Consider the following 21,386-nt stretch of genomic DNA (forward strand, 5'->3'; position numbering starts at 1 on the left):
ATGCCAATTAGCACATAATAACATACTCCTGTTAGCTTTGCCATTAAATTGCTATGCCACAATAAGAAACATGTTTCATCTGGCTGCTCCAATGCACGCCAGTCCTGAGCACTTATTACGTTTGCTTCATCATAGATGATCAGTAAGAAATGCCATGCCATAGTAAGATATTATAGCTAGGCTGGCTGCACTAAAATGCCAGTCTAGTCCTGTAATAACGTACATCATGCCTGCTGTATCTTAGATGCCCATTGCAAAAAGTCATGCCACAATAAGAAATGGCATGACTGATTGCATCAAAAAGCATACTATCGGTGTAATAATACTTATCATGCTTGCTTTATGATGCTGTTAAATCAAACATGATAAGTGTAATTATGTGCCTAGACTGGCATTTTGGTGTAGTAAGTCTAGCAATTTCTTACTGTGCCATGACATTTTACTGGCCATTTATGATACTCTGTCATAGATGAGCAGTAAAAAATGTCATTACACCGTGAGAAATGGCTAGAGGAATTCCATCAAAATACCAGTCCAGCCACATAATAACACTCATGCTTGCTTTAGCGCGCTTTTAAAGAAAACACGATAAGTGTTATTGCGTGGCGAGAATGCATTTTCATGCAATCAGTCTAGCCATTTCTTACTGTGGCATGACCTTTATTACTGGACATCTATGATGCAGTATCATGAATGCCCAGTAAAAAATCTCTACTACTCCCCATCCTCCCCTCTTACCTACACCCCACCCAAATCACCCTCACAGGCTGGCGCAAACATATCCACATCAATTCACTAATGCAAACACACATTCATGCAGCATTCACACAGCATTAACTTGCTCATTCAAACATTCCGTCATTCAAATAGCATTCACACAGCATTTACTAACTTATTCAAACATATTCAGACATTCAAACAGCATATACACACAGCACTTACTCGCTCATTGAAACACATATGCATGCATTCAAAAAGCATTTACTCACTTTACTCAAACATATTCACATAGCATTTTCACAGCACATTCCCGGTCATTCAAACACATATTCGCACATTCAAACAGCATTACCACAGCACACTCTAGCTCATTGAAACACACATTCACGCATTCAAACAGCATTTTAACAGCACCTACTCGCTCATTCACACATGCATACATACATACAACATACACAAATAAAATTACATTTCCATTTCACTTGCCTCCGGTCAGTGCTTGTCTGGATGTTGCTTCGGAAGTCCTCTCTGCTCCTGTGCACAAGAAAAGAAACCAGAGTTTCCTGGTTTCTGCACGTCCTTGCAGGAGCCCTGCTTCTGCACTCCTTCAGCAGGGATCGCAGTGGCAGGGATCACAGGGGAGTCACCAGAGATCATAGCTGCGTCCCCTGGCAACCCACAAATGACATCCGTGAGCTGTATACGTTTATGTATTTAGATGTGTTTTCTGGGACACTGCTAAAGCACTGCCCCCGAGCACAGAGTGACAGCCAATGTCATCTGGGGGAACACTGGCGACCAGTATGAGACACATCACTGATAGATTGTGTGTTCTGAGACAAGGCGAGTGTTCAAGTTCTGTTTTGGGCAGCTTCAGGTTGCAGATCTGGAAGGGGCCGGAGCAATGTTTGCGAAAAGTCACTGACATGTCAATGCATATGCGGGGCAGGCAGTATAGAATTTGCTGTTTCCTTGTGTTTCCCTATATTGGAAGCTGTGAAGCGGGTGACCGGGTGCTAAAAGAACATTTAAGGAAGCCGTGGTGCTGTTGATCTCATTCAGCAACCCTACCAAGGTATTTTAAAATGTTATAATTTCTGTGTTACTGATGGGCATGGTAAATTCTTTTTCACCAGATTACTTCCTTAAATGGGAGTTTACTGTCATTGTCTCTTTAAATAGCCTTACAAATGTCAATATGAGAAGCAGGTGGGGGTTTATGTGAAATGTTGCTGCTTCTCCCCCAAGTCAATGGGCAGAATCAATCAAATGATCCTCTTGCAGCTACTGTAGCATTCCAGGTTTTCAGAATGTACAGTATGGCTGGTTTCAGCTGCAAACGTCTCACTGCAAACATGAGAAACTGCGAACACATTATGTATGGACTTGGAGTTAAAGACATCTTTAAGCATTAGACTTCAGTTTGAATCTACATGGTGATCCATACATGATGCTGCCAGTATCCTGACTTCATCTTAACAAATTGCCTTTTATGGAAACATGTTCCAGAAAAAATGCCATTCATTAATATTGAAGTGTTAAATCAGGAATTTTAAGGAAAAGGTGTAGATTGATTTGAGGGGAAAAAGTTTGGATAGGGCAAAATGGGTGTTATGGGAGGGGACCCTATTCTAGCATGTAGGCAAGGTCAGAAAGGGAGATAACCCGGGAAGATGCTCTACCGAAACTACAGGTTGAGAAGATGTAGATTCAGTCTTTGTCAAGGACCCATCAATAAAAGGAGACCTACTCCAGGTGGCGTTTGTGGTCATAAAGTTTATTAAAAGGTATGCATCAATCAAGATTCCAAATACTGTTGCGTAACTGCTCAGTAATGAATAGCCAAACACTGAACTCAGAAAGTTATCTGATTTGAAGTCCTCCTGAACTTTCTTTCTTAAACAAATCTAATCAAGTCCTAGTGATAACTAAAGAGCGTGCTACTGGCGTGGTAAATACATGTAGGGTCTGACCTCTTGAGAGAGACTCTGCATAGCTTGATTATGCCATCGAAATTATGCAGATCAGAAACTGCCATTACACGCTATTCCACCCCCGGTAACCTGCCAAAAACACTGCATGTGGTGTGTACTTCTACAGTGCACAACACTGCAGAATGTATGTCCGAACAGAATGTGTTTGAGGCTCCAATAAAGAAAGTAAGCCTGCGCAAAGTCACGGGTCATCCAATGTTAACTGGACCTGCACAGGTGAATCCTAGTGAGAGCTGTTGTCCCTTAATGGATGTTCTTATGTGATCCCCTAAAAATGCCCTTTTCAAAGAAAAATGTAAACCATAGCCTACTTGCTGTATATTCTAGGCCTGCCTCCAATTTCTACCCTGGTGCCCCATATTGGAAATCTGTGCTTGGGCACCAGATGTCTGCATCTTCATGGAAGACATGCCCCTCATGCAATGGTGTTCTAAGTTATGTAAGGTTTTCATAAAGTAAGAACTTCGCTGTCAAGCAACAAAGGGCATTGGAATGGAGGATAACTAGTATATACGAGGCTGCCAACAGGAGGTGTGCTTGTTTGGGTCACTAGCTGAGGAACTCTTTGAACACTAGGGTTTTTATTTCTCGCCTGAACTGTAAGGGTGTTGGGGTCACGTGGATGTCTGGTAGGTGGTTCTTCCACAGTGACTGCATATATCAGGAGAAGGACTGTTTCCTGGTCTTCTGATTCCTGCATTTCTGGCTTTCTGTCTCATGGTTTTGTGGCTTCTGTAATTGTGCTGATCTCTGGAGATGGCTAGTTTTCCAGACAGATCAGGGGGCACTTGAATTGACACAGCCTTTAAAGAGGTACAGGCTGTTTTTAAGAAGATGCTGGCAATAATGGGCAGCAGTATAGCTCCCCAAGAGAGGGAGACCTGTGTCCAACTATTTGAAGATAGCGAATAGTTTAGCATGGTTTTGTTGTATTGCTATGTGATGCCTGGGGGCCACAGTGACATTGGTTATTTAATTCCAGCCTTGTTTTTTTGTGATGGACTGTTTGAATGCGAGAGTGAGTGAATTATGGGACCCTGAGCTTTGTCATCAGGGGATATTTCGGCCATGGACCTTTTGAGGTTCATGCCAGATTGGCTGCCATTCTACATTCCAGAGGAACACAAGCTCAGTTTTGATACGGTTAAAATGTAGGTATGTTCTCGTCATCAGTGGTTGCATGAGTGCCATCCCGCATGCACATATTAATAGGGCTACCACCACCAGCCTGGCCACTGCACCCCACCACAGGCTGTGATATGGATCCCCATGCCACAATGGCCTGGACGCAGACCACCGAGAAACACAGCCACACTCTGTACAGGGGTACCTCTGACCTGCACACATCAACCCAGCAGAAGAAAACGATATTGCACTTTCCATCTCTCCCCACTAACCGAATACCCCACCCCTCCAGTCCTTAGATTCGACAGAGACCATGCCAATGGCATTGCTGCACAGTATACATCCCAGCAAGAGATCACAACACACATATAATATAACAGAGCATGATATTGAGCAGTTATTGCTCAGCTATCAAATGTGGCTCTTCCTGGTGAACATAGTTTATTAAATTAGAATGTCTTGGCAGTTGCTACTAGCAGCGGATATTACTTGATCAATGTGCACCAATGACTTGGGCACGATAACCTAAATTCCCTGGATGGCTGACATGTGATATTGCTACAGATTATGTCAGAATACAGTTAACAACACGAATTCTGAATGGCCAAGTGATTCATTGGAGCAGGTTTCCTTTCTATGTTGAGAATCCTAAAGTGTGAAATCCAGGCTCTAGCCACATTCTATGATGCTTCCTCTTCGCACATCCCCCAGTGCTCTAGCCAATCAGCAAGCTTGCAATGGAGGCTCCAGCAGCCTGTAAGTGCTTCTTTCCAAGCTTCCCTTTGTAATGTGTACACACTGGCCACTGGTCACGGAGACATGTACAAGTTGTGTCCCAGAAAGCTCAAAGTGAGGTTGCCCTCTGCCCTCCCATCCGCCCAGCCCAAGTTGCATCATTGGGCTCTGTTGTGTGCAAGATGACCCTTGCCCTCCGTAGCATCCCTCTCCATTGCTCTGCACTCTAACTTGGGTGGCAGCCCCCTACCATACAACGCAGGTGCGAACACTTTAGTATGAATAGTCCACAAAACCAAAACAATAGTGGCCTAAGTTTGCAGAGTAGGAGATCTTTTGTATTGTGAGACATTGCATGTGATCGTTTATTAGAGACGTTGTGTGAAGGAGGTCCTGATTCTGAGTTGCATGCACACGTAGGAAAAATGTTGTTCTGCGGAGGAGCAACACTTTTCGTAGAAGCACCATATGCTGTTAAACTAAGAATGTGTTGTCCAGGCTTTTGCATGTGCCTGATTCATGGCCTGACAATGGGCCTCATTACACGGTAGGCGGTAAGGGTTTACCGGTACCGGTAAGGGCACCGGTACCGGTAAACCCTTACCGCCTTACTACGAGGTCCCTTTGCGGGACCCGACCTTAACGGATGGTTTTACCAGCCATTAGGGACCGGCCTGCTAAGGGACCTTAAAGCTAATTACGGTACCACAATTTGTGGTACCGTAATTAGTGCCTTCCGCATTCAAATTGAGCCCTATGGGGGGAAAAATGGGAATGGGGAAGTGCCTTGGTGAATGGGGAATTACCGCCCCCGCTCACCTTGGAGTAGGGCGATAATTCCGCCATCCACCAAGGTGGACACGGTACAATACCGGCGGCAACCATGGCGCTAATAGCGCCATGGTTACCGCCTACCGTGTAATGTGGCCCAATGTCCCTATTAATCATTGTTAATTAAGGGCAGACCCTGCAAGGACATTCTCCTTTGCAGAGCCCTTCTTGTGCGTGTTTCTATAAAGTAGTTAAGATATGGAGCCTGTGAGTTGTCATTAACATTTCTACACACGTTTTTCTTTTAAAAACGAGGCTTTTCCTTGATAGCAGCATCTCTTTTCTCATTTACTGACTGCTCAAAAAGACTTTAGTAGATACGAAAAGCAGCCACATTTTTAGTAATCCTCGCAGTGACACTGGTGCACACATTGTTCCCACAATGAAAGGTTTTATGAGCTTTTGCAGCTGGAAAGCTCTCCCCCCAAACCCTCCTATCCACCCCAGAAAGGTGGTGTTGGATACTGGAGGGGAGAATGTTGGCTTTCCGCTCCAGTTTTTCCCTCATCTCAGAATCAGGGCCTGAATCGGAGACATGCATCACATGGGCATTAAAGCAGAAGACACATTTACATTTAAATGACTTTTAGAGGCAACACTTGCTAATGCATTCATCATTATTATTACTTTGACACATACATGAATTTGATGCATTGAACCCCGCTCTCATCATCTGCACAGTTGGCTGCATGCATGACCTGTCCTGTGAAGGTGTCAGAATCCCATCGCTAGATGTGAATTCATGCTTCTAGTCTGAATGATAGCAATTGGCCCTGTCCCGCTGCAGTGTTGGTACACCATTATCCAGCTCTACAGTCCCTGTGGCCTGTCCTCCTTTGTTTGGGGTGACTGCTTTGATTAGTGTTGTAGGGTGTCGATGCTCCTTTCTCCCCTACTTTACTCTGAAATGTCACTCTGCAGAGCCCGTCAAATCCCCTGAATCCTGATTCAGGCTCAGGAGCTGCGGAGGGTACCATGTAGGCAGACCACGATTTCCCCCTGACGACTTTCACTCCCTTAGATTGACCTCCTTAGGCACTATTTGGAGTGTGCTATTTAAAGGAAGAAATCGACTTCCTTTAAGGGGGTGCCCAAGTATGGGACCCCCTGAAGTCCCTAGTTGCTGTTACAGAGCAAAATCAAGGTTTTAGGTTGACCCGTATTCACTGGTTGCTTGTGTATGTCAACCTCAGCAACAATTTATTAAGTCATTTATGCCATGTAAGTGAAACATGTGTGATATACCTATAGCACATTCCAAATGTACACTTGTTTTGTATGATAGTTGTGCAATATATACATCACATATATGGCCAGTGTACCTAGTTGATATACAGTATGACGGAATGAGCATGTTGCCTCAAAACAGGTGTTGCAGGGAAAATTAGGATGCAAATCTGCCGAGTTACTGCCCGAATCAGTTACCGCTGCTGCCACTCGGTCCTGTGGATTTACCACGGGATACTGAGTGCTGGTATGGCGGTGTTAGTCCTTATTTATTGAGACAATAGGGCTCCTTGTGTATTTTGATGGAATTGCCACCACTTTTTTACCACGCTGCCAAACTTGTAATGAGGCCAATTATTCCGTACGTCTTTCTCTGCGCTGCACGGTCCATGATGGGAGCATTGAAATGTGCTTTTACAACACTCTGGTGGCACAGACGTAATGCTTCCTACAACCTCTTCAGGCCACACAGTGGTAAATATTTCTCATGATCATGCTTTAATGGGTCATAGTGATCAGACACAATGGCCACATCTTGGACTATGTCCATGCTGTAGGGCCAAGGAGACTACAACGCCTTCAGTATTCTAGGCAACCAACCAACCGCACTGCTCTCCTGGACTCCCATCTCACAAAAAGCAACTCCATGAAATGTAACATCCAAATCCTTCGTCATGACGGCACCTGCTCATGCCACATTATTCACACATCTTCCGTAGGTGTGGCAAGGCATCGCCTGCAGGAAGTGTAACAACTGTTATAGTTCCACTGGAACCCATTAGATTTATGTATAAGCATGCAGCAAACATGACACCCAGCAAGATCCACATAAAAAAGATTAGAACCACCCAGCCTTGCCACCACGCACCCAGTGCCCATCCTATAACCCCGGAGAAGGCCATCATATCTATGAGGTCAGAGCAGCAGATAACATAATTGAGTTCACAGCCCAAAATCTGGAATTCTTGTATTGGTATGTTGCCAACGTCCACCACGTAATTGTGATTGAGGGTTTAGAAACTAATTTGAAAACCCATGGGATAACAGCTTAAAAAAAAAATGGCCCGGGTGGTTGGGCAATTAACCAATACTTATTTATGTAGATGAAATATTTGCAACGCTGTTGTGTTTTTCTAGAATCATGGCAGGAGTCGTGTACATTAGCTTCCACTCGGTTGCAAATGGTTCCGGGATAATGGATGCAAGATAATTAGCAGTTCAATCATTCTCAGAAGCATCCTTGTGCCTCAGCCAAAGAAAGGCTGACATGTGACGTCGCCAAAAGCCTAGTGCAGCCATTATGAAGCCGTAAGTGTTCCATTTGTGTGGGCTCGGGATCCAGTGGTGGTGGGTTTATAGACCCAACGTGGCTCTTCTTCGGCTCTCTGTGGAGGTTCTTCACGTCATGCTCGCCTACCGCTTCCTTTCTGCTGAGCTGTGAACTGTGTGGTTATGGGAAGCAGCGCTAAGAGCTGGGAGTGCCTCTGTGGGGAAGCATGTCTGCGGAAGCACTCAACTCCTTGAAGCAGCACGCTGCTTGTTGAGCCTGCCTTGCGCGCGGTGCCGCGCAGGATACACAAAGGACGACCACGATCCAAGGATGAACAAGCACAAACTGTCCCGGTCGCAGAGCTTTAAGAAACTATGGAGGGTAAGCCGCATTCCAATGGTATTCAGGGAGATTTTATAATGTATATTCCTGTTTTTATGATCCATAGTATAGACCTTGTTTGGAGTGTGTGCTTGGGAAATATTGAAAACATTGCTAAATGTGTTCCTATTGCATTTCAGGCTTACATGTTAAAGGTGTTGATCGAGTTGTGTGGATTTGGGGGTCTTGGAAACTTGTGTGTTTCCAAATCAATGAATATTATGGATACTGTGTAGCATTGGAAACAGTATTGCATAGGGTGCTACAATGATATGTCGCTAGTCAGTGGATGGGTGCAGATTGTAGCCAGAGCAGCATCAGTTTATGTTGAGATTGCAAAAGTAAATGGCAAGAATGCCCATGTAATTGACTTTCATGCATACACAATGTCCATGTGCATTGTTAACCTATACCTGTTTAGGAGAGCGTTAACTGTTTCCTTCCAAAGAATAGAAGCCTGTATATGTTCAACATTGACGAAAATGGCAGATGTTCTATATATTGTATAGGTTTTCAACAATATGTCCTGTACGCGTTAAGCCTGCTAAATGGAGAACTGGCTTACATTATGTCAACACCGCCTTTATTCCATCCATAGACATTCTCTTTAATACATTGGGACATGACATGTTTGATTTGCTGAACGTGGTTTTGATTAAGTGCAACAAGTGAATCTGTTTCCCGATAGGGAATAGGCTGGGTGGATAGCTCGCTGGTTAAGCACTCCTTCACATAGGTAAAGCTTGTGCATCGCAAGTTTGAATCCTGGCTGGGCTGACCCAGCTCCTAATCCTTCCGAGAGTCATAGCTTGAGTAGCATTGCACTGGGTAATAACAACAGCTTTGATGTGGGAGGGATTGGGCGTGGCATGGAGTGCTATGTTAAAGCCTGATGTTGTTATTCCAGATTATATATAATAATAATAATTTTGCATTTATATAGCGCTACAAACCCTCAGGCATCTGAGTGCTGCTTATTATTACCCACGGTGTGTGGTGCTCATTTATCAACCTCGGAAGAATGAAAGGCTGAGTTTGACCCTGCCGGGATTCGAACCTGTGTCAGCAGGCTCTGCACGGGTGTCAAAGCGAGCGCTCAACTCGCTGTGCTATCGGACCGGCTTTATATATGTACATATCACGCACACACACTTACTGTACATGAAGGGCACATCGTGTCGATATAGGCACTGCCCTATGACTGCAGTAAAGCATAAACACAGTGCTGAGCATTTGGCCGGGACGGAAGCCCCCATGGACAGCAGCATTAGCAAGCACATTGTAATGTTACATGGTTGCCACATTCAAAAATCCAGCTCAGAGCATGACACGCGCCTCTGTTGTGTCTGCCAGTCACCTTGAAGGTGTTGTTCAGGTGGATTGAGGAAAGCAGGAGTCATAATGGACTGATACGAATGTTATGATATTGGTGTCGCAAGACACCTAGGCAGCATAAACCTCCGGCAGAAGCTGCTACGGAGAATGCTCAAGTACCTTAGTATAAAGATTTGTTTGCATGTATTTGAGGTTCCGAGACCCTGTTGCGTGAGTGGGGAAAGCCATGCTATCCCGATTTTCCAGCCCAGGAATAGCTATACCGCCTCATGGGCTCCTCATTACAGATTTAAACCGGTATAGCTTCCACACCTGCTGTCAACGTGATTCCTTAAATGGGCTCTGAGAGTAGTTTCATGTTTTAACGCCAAAATGTCCTCCTTGGATGGGGAACTTTTCAGAATGCCACTACCGAACCGTTCATGCTGAGAAATGAAAAGGATGGGCCAAAGTGATTGGCACTGCTTCAACTTCTACATGGGTCATCTCCAGGCAGGGGTGTTGCTAGGTCTGGAAAAGATCCGGGGCTATGCTAATTCGGGGACTGTCGGGACTGTGGGCTAGCTAGCCTTTTTGGTTGTAACCCCTGAGCTTCTATACGGGGCTCCAACCAAAAGACCCGGGGCTATAGCCCCCTCAGTCCCCCTCCCCACCCCCCCACAGCAACGCCTCTATCTCCAGGCCTTGTTATATAAACCCCACAGCAGAAATGTGTTGCCTTACGGAAAAAAAAAGCCACGTGATCTTTTTCTTCATTTGAGCAAGGCACAGGACAAAGCAACACGGGAAGGCTTGGACGAATCTAACTGCGAGTCTTACAAGGTCTCTCTGTGCAATTTAGAGTGACTCCCAAACTCTTTTGGGGGACAGTACTCCAGAAACATGACCTGCTTTTTCAATGAGATTCGGGTGCCGCACCCGAAACTTTTATATTTTATTAAATTGTAAATCTCTTGGAGCAACACTGCCACCTTCCACTGTTACACTGCCGATGAATATAGACACGCACAGGTAGTATTTCCTCTTTGGAAATATAGTGATGCAGTGGTGGCTGCTGGAGGGGTGTAAAGGTACTTTTTTACAATGCTTTCTGTAAAAAATTGAGTAAAAGCCACACAGTTTAGAGGCGATGTTGTATGGTAGCACATGAAAAAGCCCAATAGATGCAAGTTACCAATGCGCACATGTCCACTTTCCAATGCATTGTCATTATGCCTTTGCCACAACATATGTCAGTATATAAAACATATTCATGCTGGCTGTGTCCATACATATTGCACAATGTATCCCAGTATTACCATTTAAGTTCTCCCTGTAAATCCAGACTGGCTATACTAAGATAGGCCAGTGTACCAAGTAATCACACTTATGTTTGTTTTTTCCCTTGATGCAAAGTACAAAAATGCCTTGACACACAAAGAGCATATGGCTAGACTGGAACTGCCAGTCTAAGCCAGGCTAGCCACGTAATGACATATCATTTTTGCTTTACCCTTGATGTCAAGTAAAAAAACTAACAAATGCCATGACACAGTAAGAAAGTAAATGCACACTGCCAACATAAGTCAAGCTAGACACGTAATAACACTTCTCATATTTACTATATCCTTGTTGTCAAGTAAAACATGCCATGCCACATTAACAACGTGAATGAAGACTGGCACTATTATTGTAAGTCAGTCTAGCCACGTAATAACATGTATGTGTGCTTTTCCCTTGATGACAAGTAAAAAAGAAAATACGATGCCACATTAAGTATATGCCGACTAACACTACTAGTGCCAATCTGCATATACTTTCTTAATCTGGCATTGTGCTTTTTTATTTGGCATCAAGGGTAATGCATACATAAGTGTTATTAACCGGCTAGACTTACCTCCATTTAATGTAGGCCAGTCCAGCTAGGTGATAACAGTTGTCATATTTTCATTACCCTTGATGCAAAGTAAAAATGCCATGCCACATTAAGAAAGTATACACAGACTGACACTGCTAATGTACAACAGTTTATCCATGTAATAACACTTATCATGTTTGCTTTACCCTTAATGCACAGTAACTGTATATCAAGGGTAAAGTAAACATAAGTGTTATTACCTGGCTAGATTGGCCAACATTCCTTTAGGCCTGTGACAACAATTGTCATGTTTGCTTTACCCTCGATGCACAGTAACTGTAAATCATGGATAAATCAATTGTAACAGCTAGGAAGGTAGTGGCACTTATCATGTTTGCTTTAACCTTGATGCATAGTGACTGTGCATTAGGTTAAGTAAAGATACATGTTATTACCTGGTCGGACTGAACTACTTACAATGTAGGCCAGTCATGTTTGCTTTACCCTTGATGCACAGGAACTGGCTTACATTGAATGGAACTCAAATAATTGAGTTTCTTGCGGTTTTGCTAAATACTGCAAATGTAGAAGTTGATCAGAATTCCATACCTATGTACAGCCTCAGGAGCATCCAATGTTGTTAGAGTTTTGCTCTGAACTGACCAGGATCACATCAAAGAAGGCATCCATTCTGGGAGCTGGCAATATATTAAGGAGAAGATTATTAGTGATCTCAACCAATGTAATAATATCTGTTTATGGATGGACTCGTTTGACAGGGTTGTAATTCAGCCACTTCCCAATAGGATGGATAAATATTGTCAAACTGACCTGAATGAAACACAGGTACTTCCCAATATGGTGGGTAAAACCTGTCAAACTGACCCAAAAGAAGCTAGTAGTCTAGTAATTGTTGTTAAGGAAATCACTGAATCTCAGATTGAGCCAATATGTCCAGCATACCGCTCTGCGCTGTTGCTAGCACCCGTAAACTCTCCCTGTGGTGTCACATCATCCTTCCAAAATCTTGTGGATTTTTCCAATCCTATGTATATATCAAGCATCCCCCCATCATGGGAGTGACATTCGCACCATAAAATCACGAATGCCTGAGTTCGTAATAAAAAAAGACTCATTATGGACCACAGAAACATGATAACAGCAAATGTGGATAAGGCTGGAAGGGAACAAACCTAGAAAGGCACTCGTAAACAAAGTCCCTGCCTGGATACATGCGCAAGTGGGTCAAGGCTCTATCAGAGTGCAGGACTCGAGACTCCTTTGGAGGATGCAGATTAAGGACTGGTGTACAATGAACAATACAGACTGTCCTTTGATAGGCTGGGGCCCGAGCAATCTCCTGTTGTTTCTGAGTCAGTGTAAGAATCTGAATAATATGTCCTAAACCTCCAACCTAAGAATCATACTTGGTTAATCTGTTTAAGAGATGCAACCCGATATTTTTCAAGCGTGTCTACTGACTCTTTCATAATCCATTTACGGTGGTCTTATTTCTTTTCGGTCTATTTTCTTTTTGCAGCGCGTTGATGCCTACAGGCTTAAGTGGTATATAAATAAATACAATGCACATTCAAAACTAAATTCCTCTGAATATTTGCTTGTTACCGTTTTGCAACTGGATTTAAAGAATCAAAATTAAAAAAAGAAAGTTTTCCCTTCAGCTGCTTTGACTAACCATCTCTTGATGATCAGTTTTGCACATTTGTTGCCTGGCCAAAATGGGATCTTGAGGTTTACTCGCTGTATGAATGCAAAAGAAAACAACTATGAAAACCTGATATTCTGAATTCTTGGAATGATTTAAGGGCGATTTTCAAGGTGGTGAACAAAGTAGGATGTGTTAGATTATGTACAATAGGAGAATCATCTATAGTAAAATTGATGGAACAGAATTACATCATGTAGTAGAGTGGGAGTTTTAAATCACATGCCATACAGTATCAGAGCTGCTGAGGAATGTCTGGCATTGATCAGCATTAAGGACTGAAAAATGATACAGAATTGTGTACATTTACGCAACTGCATGCTTTTAAGCTTGTTCAATAATCAACTTTGGTGATCTTGGACAACAAATGTGGCATGATCATTTTGAAAAGGGTAGGATTTGATGCATGTAAATTCATACATACTACAATTGTTTTTTTCTGTGTATGTGTTTATGTGTATTTATTATTTTAACTGTAACACCATTTTTTATCATTGTAATACTCTTTAGGGCAGTGTAAGTCAATTTATTCTGGACTGAATTATGATTGTGCCGGTAAGGCCACACATGTGGGTCAAACTACTACTTTTGTATCCATCCTTTTTGATTTATTACACACTTCTTTGGGATGCCACAACCCTTCTATATTTCTCAAAATGGGGCTTGACTTCTGGCCTCAATCCTGAATGCTTATGTCTCATTTGAGTTTTAACTCCTACTTCAGATTGGATATTCACCAAGTGGTTTTTAATGTCTACTATTAATATATTTTCAGCATGTTTCTCAGCTTGGTTAATTACCTGATAGTCTGAATTGGTCAGGTGAGGATTAAAAGGTAACTGCATCTTGGAATCTCATTCTTTGGTATTACCCAAATTGTTTGTTTACAATTGTTCGAATGAACAATTGACCGAAGTTTAAAGGGTCACAATTGGCCTTTTCACAATTGACCGTATATATATATATATATCACTTTGGTAATATTACATGGACGCGATAGCGTCCATGTAGTTATGGTTAAGTTGGTGTTTCCATAGGAAGAGCATTTTTTGGGTGGCTTATAACTTCGCTCCCTCTGGACGAATCCTCACGAAACTTTGCAAAAAAAGTATATAGCCCACTCTGAATGTCATTTGGAGAGGTTTGGTCCAGGGGGGGCAAAGTTATAGGGGGGGTCCCAAACCTTTTGGTTTTTCCCATAGACAAAAAAACTTTGCACACGCCTGCAGCCCAAACCGCTGGACGGATTTACACCAAATTTGCGGCAGGAGCGGGGGTTTGCTCCCGGAAGCGTGCTTTTGCAAATTTGGTGTAAATCCGTCCAGTAGTTTTTTTTTTAAAATGACCAAAATGTAAGGCAAAAAAATTAGTGCTATCTCCGTTCGCTTCGCGGACATACTTCCCGGTTCGCTCCGCGGACAGTGCCCTGATTGGCCGGGCGGCTTGCGTGATGTCCGCGGACATGCAACGTGTTTGCTGATTGGACGGCGTGGGGCGTGGAGTGCGTCAGATTTTTTGTCGCACCCGCCATCTTGCATTCGCCGACGACCGCGGACAGCGTGGTGAAACTTGGATTAAAAATTGTATTTAGTGGAGTGTGTTGGTGTGCAAGAGTGTTTGGTGGGGGTGGGGGAGTATGAGATAGGTTCAATGTTCTGTTTTTTTTATGTGCTAGACGCTTTTGTTGTGTTCGATTTTTCTGCGGACAACACGGCTGTTCTGAAATGTTCGTAAATAAACAGAATTTGTGATGTCATCTTTGATGTCCTGGGTGTTAGTGTTAGCAGTGCACGGTGGCGCGAGTTATGGTTGCATAGCTTACCATAACTGGCGAATTTCAGGGGTTTTTCGGTTTTACTTTGAACCATAACGTCCCTTTAACAAAGTTTATATATATGGGTTTTGGGCGGGTTTGGGTTAGGTGGGGGGTTGCGGGGGGTTTCCCCCCGCATATATGTTACAATTGGCCTTCACAATTCGGTCAATTGTGAAAAGGTCAATTGTCATTCGAACAGTTGTAATACGAACAATTCGTATACAACCCATTCTTTATGTAGGGTGGTACCGCACAGTTCACGGTCTCCCTCGACATGCTGAGGCTGGCATTGGGTTGGAACCTTCTTGATGATCCTTTTGCAGGTATTCTTTGTACGTTTCCCAAAATCCATTGCTACTGTGCGTTCAAAGACTTTGTTTTCTGCAAGTGATTCTGAAAGTGTCAATTAACTGCATTGTGGGTACATGATGCAATGCATCCTGGCCTATGTAGTTACTAGCGTCAGCCCATCACCAAGGGACCTCAGAAAAGGTGATGAATACAGTGTCCCTGGGGCGTTATTAGGCTAACAGTATCCTTCTTTGTCCACCCATAGGGAGGCACAGCAGATTGAGACCTCAACCAACTCCTCCCCTAGCAGCCCGCTACCCCACCATGTTAATATGTGGGGGCCAAGAAACGCACCAAATCAACACATTTTAAGTGTCCCCTCATTGTTTTACGTATGTAATTTAACATTGCACCAGCCCCAGTTAGGACATTTTGATCTTTGTAGTCTCTGTCAGCATTTTGTTTTATATACATTTTCAAATCTTTATTTTGGCAAAGCCATACAAGCTTGCAGACACCAACATACATAACAGTTGCTCATAAAACAGCAAATATTTCTAGATATTAAAATCCAATTCAGTAATGTTAAAATATGTGACAGAGGAAATGTGAAGTTAATAAAACATTACTCATAAACGCTATTCGTATCTCCAGGGCTTCCCAAAGAAATTCAATATTGCATGTAGGCTCATGTCTGGTAGTAGTTCTGATTAGCCAGATAGCTTTCTTGACAGTCCTTACATTAAATGATAAAAACAACAGTCTTAAAATGGTCTTCTTGGCTGTTATATAACGAGCAGATACATATAAAATGTTGTACATCTTCATAGGTTTCACACTTTATGCAGTTCCCCAACAGGCCTTTTACTCCAGAAAGACGTGCAGCTCTGTAGTGGTAAAATGCCCAATCCTGAGTTTAGCCATCAGGGTTTTCACAGTTTTGTGACATGGAATTCCCAAATATTTCTCAAAATCTATTACATTTCAGTTCAAGGTATTGTCAACGTGCTTCTTATATTACTTTGCTCTTTAATAAACCATTGTTCAAATGCATTCCCCAGGACAGATTTATAATGAGGTCCAAAGCTTACAGTATTAATGCATAGGAGAGGTACATTCGTTTTATTTCCATCTTTTTGATGAAGGAGAACCATAGAAGACCCGTACCTCCTTGCGGATTTAGGGCATCTCACAAACCATCAAGCGATATCATACGTTTGTGGGTGTTCCATAGTTTTATCAATATAGTAGGTGTTTGATGTTCAGTGGCATTTAAATACCATACCACCCCAGCTCCATTCTAGTAGGTACATTTGGTGCGGTATTTGGGAGGGTCGGGGGCAGCTTCAGGATCCTATTTTCCTCTGATATTAGGTTGTCAATATGTGTGTGTCTCCAAATTTCCACTCCAAATGTTGCTTCGGGTATTGCCTGCATTTCGAAAAACTCCATGGCATGCAAAATACTCTGCCTCCCATAATGCTTTGTGAAGTTTATTATTGCCATGCTTCTTCTGACTAATGAGGTAGCACTTTTTTTTTCTCCATAGGGATACCCCATTTTGTTGAGTTATGAACACGCAGACTTATCTAATCATAGTCAACCACATATACTAGTTCGGTATCACCAATAAAAAGGCTATGTTTACGATGTTTAGACACTTTGTTCGGGGTAAAAATCATAGTTTCTGATTTGGAGATATGGTTCTTGCGTTCTTTAATCTTAAATCTGGTGGCAAAGGTGTTCATTTGATTTTGAAGCCCTTTCGGGTTTTTGAGACCAGCACTGCATCATCTGTGTACAGAGGAATACCCCATTTTCTCATTCACTGTCTGTGCATCTGCTTCCATAAGATTAACACTGTCTGCAATATCATTTATAGAAATATAAAAATAAGAGGGGGCCATTACACAGCCTTACCCGACTCTGCTAGTAATATTAAAAGAGGTGATATGAGCCCTATCTGGTCTCCAGCAAGCCACTCCAAAGTTATCTGTATACTGTTCACTCATTGCTTGTATCAATTGCATTCGAGCACATATTTTCTCCAATAACCCCCACACATGGTGCCTAGCTACTCTAGCTACTGAATTTAAAGCTGTTTGCAGATCACTATAGTTAACATACAATGGGATCCTTCACGAATGTACACATGTATCCAACAGCAGGCCGAGTCTAAAAGACTGGTCACTTGTTGATACTGATTTCCTAAAAACCCGCCTGCACGGGCAATAGGATACTATTATCCTCGCACCATTGTACCAATCTCGTGATTAGAATTCTTGCATAAAGTTTAGAAACAGAGTCCGGTAAGGATACAGGCTCGATAGTTAGCTGGTACACTAAGATAGCCATTTTTAAATATAGGGATAATAATTGATCCATGCCAGCTATGTGGTATTTCATGATTTGCATTAAAGCCATTAAAACAACGTAGGCAATAAAAGCAGCCCAGATCTCTGGTGCATCTCTACATAGATCCATGTGTAAGAGTTATGGACGTAGATTTCTGCTCTTTTAGAGCTCTCTGGACATCATTTAAGGTAAATATCAAAGGTTCTACCTGATTACATCCTCCTGGAGTGGGAGATTGATTACACTCAACATCCACATACGTGACATTAGCTTCACACATATTAGAATCCCTCATTCTCAGAACGTCAGATTACAGCGCACCGTAATGTGCTACCTATTCAGAGCCTGTAATCAATGTTTGGTGACATACAATGTGTAACTACCCTCCAGAAATTACTCTGTGTGATGCTACAGCTAATTTTAATGCCTCCAATTGTTTCTCGAATAAGATTAATTTTTTTCCCTGACTATTACATTTTTACAAACAAGGTGGCTTTGCATTATTTCATTGTGGTTCCCCCCTCTCCCCTCCAGAGCAAGTCCAGTTTTGCCTGCATTCCTTATCATATTATTTTCCCTTGGATGTGTGCTTATTGTACATGTGACAAAGGGCCTACCAGTGGCCACCACCATATCATACAAAGTCAATTAAGCATTAGAGGGATATAAATTCCATTATTATTTGCAATAATTCCTCATATAATGTCGTAAAATGCTAGCAAAACAGTTTCCTTTTCGAGGATCTGCCATTACAGAGCTTCTGAATGATTATATGGCCGTAAATTAGTTTGGTTGCTTATAGTAGCTTAATTAGTCTCTGTTAAGAAATACGTGAGCACTAAAGGATCGTGGTCACTTTCTGGTATTTTGACTACTTCCATCGACATGCCATGACTCAAGATCCACAACAGTGCATATGGGTCTGGGCTACATCTGTCCTAAAGGTAGGCTCAGCAGGACAGTCCAGGGTTATATGGCCATGACGAGCCCTGAAGCCATGTGAGATGACAATGTTAGCTAGCTTTTTAACTAATACATAGTAATTGGGGGAAGCCTGTGAATATAACTCTGGTATAGCCCAGTATTCATCTTCAGAGGCCTGTACTGAGGATAACGGACCATCATATTCATATTGGCAGTTGCAATCCCCTGTTACCAATATTTGATCATAGTAATACATATTCTTGTATCAAGTGGCACAGCGAGCTTTGACGTCTGTGCAGAGCTTGCAAACGCAGGTTCAAATCCCAGAAGGGCCAAACTGTCTTTCATCCTTCTGAGGTCAATAAATGGGCACCACACACCGTGGGTAATAATAAGCAGCGCTCAGATACCTGAGGGTTTGTAGCGCTATATAAATGCGAAATTATTATTATTATTATTATTATTATTAGTATTATTATGATGACGACGACGACGATGATGATGATGATGATGATGATGATGATGATGATGATGATGCCAGGATTATATCAAATGGCTTTAGAGCTTCTAAAGAGGGAGAAAGATAGACATTCAGCTGGTGCAGAACCACACCGGCCATAGATTTAATAGTGACGCCTAACTTCCTGGAGAGTTTACATCATCAGTTTATATTTTACATCCAGACTAGAGTGTATCCATGTTATAACCCCTCCTCCCCGGTCCCTTTGAGTGACGTCTGAGACCTCTAGAGGCAGGACAAATGTTTTATATCCAAGTGTGTGTACTGGTTTGTTCTTCCAAGTTTCCTGGTTACATTCAATCTGTGCTCTGGCGACATACTCATGCCACTCTGCATCATCGCCCCTGCTACCTAGGGCTCTTAGGTTCCAGGAGAGGGTTTTATTTTGGATGTTCAAATGCAACTTTGTTATCATGTGGTTATTTCCATCAACAATATTTTCTGTGTACACAATTCTACAAGGGTTGCTACAGGTTGTAAGACATCAATACAAAATGATCATTGGTCATTGCTTTCCTAGTTCTACAGCTCTTGTTGTATGTTCTGAATATTCTAAGGACACTTGTCTGCATCTCAGCTGTATACCGGAAACTGCGGGTGAAAGTGTTCTAAATTCAATAGACAGTAAACCTTCAATGAGGGAGTAATCAACACCTATATCAAGCCTATAATGCTGACACAGGCCTTCATATGGCATAACCAATGTATGCATTTATTGATGAGACACTCAATATTATCCCAGGCCTCTCCTGTTAGTTCTCCGACTCTGATCACATAAAGGGAACCTGGCTCTGTGTCTATAACTACTTGTTTTTTTATTGCTTTCTGATTTCTTAGTACCATTCAATCGATGGTTTGATTTGTTGGTAACAGTATCTCCAGTTGGGATCAATTCACTAAATAAAGGGTCATTACTCTTTTTTCTCATCCCTCACTATCAGTGATTTGCTGTGTGATCTGGTGTCATTTTGAATTATTACTTTCCTATTTCTTGTAAGGGAAACTAACGAGGGGGCAGATAATATAGTGTTAACACAGTTATCTTGTTTATCTGTATTTCTTCTTGCTGACATGCGGGATACGTGGACCAAGTCCCTGTTTTGTTTTGACAAGCAGTTACTAATTGGGGGAGACATACTGATGAAGAATTTTAGATTCCATCCCTAATCGTTCTGTCCATCAAAACCACCTGATTTGATTTAGAATGAGTGCTAGGTACAACAATATCTGAGTAGCAGTTCAATTTCCTCAATACAAACTTTAGCCTGAGATCAGCTAAATTAATAAAAGCCTGAAACAGATAATATAGCTGACACTGTTCTTTTGTTTGGTGGAACAGTTGGCAGTTGCAAAATGCTAGTCTTCCTTGTAGCCATCTTATATGAAATTCATCACCCGTGTATGGGGAACGCCCGACTGGCTCAAGGGGCCTGTCACAAGTACGTTTCCCCCACCATACACCGGGACAATTCTACATATAGTTACATTCTGAGGGACTCATAGAGAGAAAATAGGAAACAAAAAGTGTACATTCCAGCAGTAGTTATATTGGTCAAGAAGAGGAGGAAGGAAAAGTGCTACAAATCTGTAACTCCTTCAACGCCAATAGGACAACTGCCCCAACTGTCGGAGCCTTTGGCCACATGGGCTTTGCCACGGGGGCAGCAGCTTCACGACCATGTAGGTGAGGAGGGTCAGACCAAAAAAGGGCTACAGCTCGGTGGCCAGTGCCCTGCCATGAGCTTAGCTCCCTCTCCAGCTATGTTATTTTAATGCATTTACTTTCTTTGATTCTGAAATTGTTTGCTCCTTGGCTTCTGGTATTTTTTGAATCGTAACAGTCCCTGGGAATCTTTCCAAACATATTTAAAGAGGTATTAAACTATGAAATACATAACTCCATAATGACATTTAATTATTTCAAACACTTTTAAAAACACCATTCTTTCAATTGTTTATTTTTTTTATTTTTCAATTGAGCAGACGTCTTAATAAGGAAACTGATGTGTCTTTGCGAGAGTGAATTGGCGAGTGGCCAATAGAAAGACATTGTCTGACATTGTCTGATCACACATGCTGTCTGCAGTAGAGGATAGTCGAGGTGAGGTTTCTTTTATGTGACATAGAACAAAGAGTACCTTTTCCTTTCTATGCTATGTAAATATCGAATGTCATCAATTTACAGACTTGAAGTGAAGAGTGCTCTTGCTATGATCCAAACTCATAATTGCTTAGTATTACTCCTACTACTGCTCTACTTTTCAACATGGGATACGGATAAACTAGCACAGTGTTTATG

The 21,386-nt window shown here is 42.3% G+C and overlaps 1 protein-coding gene across 2 annotated transcripts in view; it reads left to right on the forward strand.

The window, feature by feature from the left end:
- DPP6 (dipeptidyl peptidase like 6) overlaps positions 1–21,386 on the forward strand; it is a 2,034,493-nt gene that overhangs the window by 193,568 nt on the left and 1,819,539 nt on the right. The window contains exon 1 of one of the 2 annotated variants that reach the window (XM_069647936.1): positions 8,164–8,283. The exons of the other annotated variant lie outside the window; for it this stretch is intronic. Within the exon in view, the coding sequence (XP_069504037.1) occupies positions 8,233–8,283 (51 nt within the window). The 5' untranslated portion in view covers positions 8,164–8,232. Of the gene's footprint in view, positions 1–8,163; positions 8,284–21,386 lie in introns of those variants that run through there. 2 annotated transcript variants of the gene reach the window in all.

This window comes from Ambystoma mexicanum, chromosome 2q (assembly GCF_040938575.1).
Source record: "Ambystoma mexicanum isolate Mex_15411 chromosome 2q, UKY_AmexF1_1, whole genome shotgun sequence".
Classification (NCBI taxonomy): domain Eukaryota; kingdom Metazoa; phylum Chordata; class Amphibia; order Caudata; family Ambystomatidae; genus Ambystoma; species Ambystoma mexicanum.